This window comes from Terrapene carolina, unplaced genomic scaffold (assembly GCF_002925995.2).
Source record: "Terrapene carolina triunguis isolate 2854851 unplaced genomic scaffold, T_m_triunguis-2.0 Scaffold24482, whole genome shotgun sequence".
Classification (NCBI taxonomy): domain Eukaryota; kingdom Metazoa; phylum Chordata; order Testudines; family Emydidae; genus Terrapene; species Terrapene triunguis.
Window position 1 is genome coordinate 1 of NW_020688833.1, and position 3,231 is coordinate 3,231.

General features: G+C 60.4%; 1 protein-coding gene across 1 annotated transcript; it reads left to right on the forward strand.

Annotated features, from left to right (window-relative positions):
- Positions 1-189: 189 nt before the first annotated feature.
- Positions 190-2,076, forward strand: LOC112124899 (synaptosomal-associated protein 25-like; the record flags this gene model as incomplete). The annotated part of the gene is made up of 3 exons (XM_024223355.1): positions 190-324; positions 925-1,069; positions 2,008-2,076. Coding segments are annotated over 3 exons (349 nt in total), but the record flags the coding sequence as incomplete, so codon positions are not given.
- Between the last annotated feature and the right edge of the window lie 1,155 nt (positions 2,077-3,231).

Consider the following 3,231-nt stretch of genomic DNA (forward strand, 5'->3'; position numbering starts at 1 on the left):
CCCTGTGGGATCAGACTCCAGCTGGGTTTGGGGGCAGCCCTGTGGGACCAGACCCCGGCCGGGTTTTGGGGGGCTGCCCTGTGGGATCTGACCCCAGCCAGGGAAAAGGGGGGCACCTGGCTGCCCTGGTTGGGGTCAGACCCCCCAGGCCTATGTCTCACCGGCTCCCCCCATCCTTGTTTTACGGAGGCTGAAGAACATCAAGACCAGTGAGGCGTACAAGGCGGTCTGGGGCAACACCCAGGACGGGGTGGTCTCCACGCAGCCCTCGCGGGTGGCAGACGAAAGGGAGCAGATGGTCATGAGCGGCGACTACATCCACAGGTAGGACCAGCAGGACCCGCCCCCAGGCGCCTCCAGGGGGCTGAGCCCAGCTGGGCCCCCTGGGGCTGGGAGCCCATCGGCTGGTGTCCCACTGGAAGGAAAAGGAGTGGGGTGGGTGGCTCAGGGAGAGGTGCTCTCGCCGGGGACACACACACCCCAAACCCCTTAGGTTATTTGCATCTGGGGGGGACTCAAGACCTGACCCCCCCACCCCAGGTTCTTGAGACAGTCCGGTGGGGTTCTGGACCATCAGAGACTCCATGCTTCAGCGTGGTGTTAGGGGGCAGGATGGGGTGCTCTCCCCTCAAAGTTGTTGCTGGCCTCGATGGAGAGGGGCTCGGAAAAGACGGCCTGGCTGGGGAGCGGTCCTGAATGGGGAAGGAGCGGGAATCCAAGGTCTAATAAAGCCCATAGAGATGCAGTCGCTGGCTAAACCTCTCCCTCTAGTGGCTGCAGCCTGCATAGAGGATAACAGCCTGCTACTGCCCCCTCGCAGAGGGAGCTACTCCCTTAGCCCAGGCGGCAGAGAGGCTGGTGCTGTTAGTGCTTAGGGTCAGAGCAGGACGCTCCCCACCTTACGGGAGGGGCCGGATCTTCCAGAATAACGAATGACGCGCGGGAGGACGAGATGGAGGAGAACCTGCTACAGGTGGGAAGCATCCTGGGCAACTTGAAGAGCATGGCGCTGGACGTGGGCAACGAGATCGACATCCAGAACAAGCAGGTGGAGAAGATCATGGAGAAGGTGAGCGCCGCGCGGCCACACGCCCGCCTGGAGACGCAGCCTTTGGGCAGGAGCCCGGTTGCCTGCAGGGGGCGACAAAGGAGTGGGATGCTGTAGGGGGCTGGAGATGGGACAGTGTCTTGCCCCCACTAAGGAGCCAGGCTGAGAACCCCCATCCAGCTCGGTTCACTGCTCGGCCACCAGCTGCTCCCCGGCCCAAGGAGGGTGGGCTACCAGCCGAGCACGCTCACCCGGTGCCACGCGCTTGTGAATCGTGCGCTGCATCCCGCTCCAGCTGGCGGATAATGGCCCAGCTACTGCTGCTGGCCGAAGGAGCGACTCCCTCCTTGAATTCAAGGTGCAGAGAAAGGCTGCTAGGAGCGTGGGGGGAAGGGAGGAGTCGAGCCCGGCAAAACGCAGGCCGAGCGGGGAGCTGAGGGCTGTCTAGAAATACCCCAGGAAGATAAGGTCTGGAAGCTAAAGGCACCAGAAGAAATGGGATTAAATTGGGCTGTGATTGGCTGAGGGTGGAGATTAGGAGCAGGTTTCTAAGCACCAGAGGGTGGAGGGTTTGGGACAGTAGAAGGGACGGGGGCTGGGGGGGCAAACAACAAAACTGGGTCAAAGATGGGGCGTGATCAGTGTCTGATGGGGTCGGCAGGGGATGGGATTGGAGGACCCAGCGATCCCTTTCCGGGGCCATGTTCAAGTGGGAGAGGGCTGGGCTGGGCTTCCGAGCGGGGGAGTCCTGGGTTCAAAACCCCCTGGCGGCGGCCAGCGAGGGGGTAGGCCCAGCGCTCCCAAGCCGTCCCCGCCCGCCTGCTGGGGAATTAGGTTCTTAGGTTGCTGTGGGTGGGTTTGCAGCCCCTAACAGGGAGCCGTGGCCTCCCGAGTTGTCTCCTCCCCTCCACCTGGATCAGGGCATGAGCCCGTTCCACCGCCGCCTCCTCTCCCCGCAGGTCACCGTGAACGAAGATCGCATCCAAGAAGCCAACACCCGGGCCAAGAAGATTCTAAAAAATGCCTGAGACGCCGCGCCACGTGCTCTCCCGCTTCGCTGCCCCCCCCACCCCGGCTCCCGGTCGCAGCTGTCCGTCCGTCCGTCCGTCCCTGCTGTCCAACCTGCCCTGGAGTCTCTGGCGCCGTGCGTTAGGTGGAGCCGCGGATGTTCGGGGGGCGGGCGTAGGGTGTGTGCATTGCCATTGCACTTAGCGGATAACAGCCTTACTATTGCAGCCAGCTAGGGGAGCTCCTCCTGTAGCTCCAGTGGGAGAGGGCTGTCCCTGGGTGCTGAAGGTGATAGGCTCAGTGGCAGCTGGGGGGGGGAGTATGCTATAGACACGGTGGCTCTATTTTCAAACGGCCACAGCCCTGCCTCCCATGGGACCCTAATCTCCCCCACCCCTCCTCTTGTGATTGGGTCCTCATGCCCCGCACCCGCTCCTGCCACCCATGCCCCTACCCTGGAGGCTCCTCCCCTTGGCTGAGATGGGTTTTCCCAGGGGCAGGTAATGAGTGCTGGGGGAGGGCCAGTCAGCTGTGGGATTGGGCAGGACTCTGCCGTCTGGAGAGAAATGGGGGTAGGGGAGGGGGTGAGAGGGAGACAGGGATTTTCTTTTGTGTTATCCCAGCCAACGTTGGGTTCTGAGCAGCCTATGATTTTATGACGCATGTTAACCTGTGGAACTCCACGCCACAAGATATTAATAATCCCTAGATCTCAAAGCACTTTACAAAAGGGCGTGGTGGTGTCAGTATCACTATCCCCATTTTACAGATGGGGAAACTGAGGCACAGAGAAGGGAAGTGACTTGCCCAAGCTCACCCAGCAGGCCAGTGGCAGAGCTGGGAATAGATCCCAGGTCTCCTGAGTCCCACTCCAGTGCTCTATCCACTAGGCCACGCTGTTCTGAAGAAAGCCCATATATCAACTGACACAAATGCTTCAGTAGCTAAATGAAGCCAAACAGGATTGATGGGACAGCTGAATCAGAGAGGGGTCAGGCTAGAGAATTGCCTGGTTCAATTCTCCACTCCATCCTTCCCTGTTAACCTGTGGAACCCCCCACCACTGGATACTTGCAGACATTTCATTAACTAACTGAAGAGAAACAGGAGTTATGGGAGAGATGAATCAGAGAATGGGAACTATAGGAGATTTCCCTGGTTCCATTCCCCCTCCA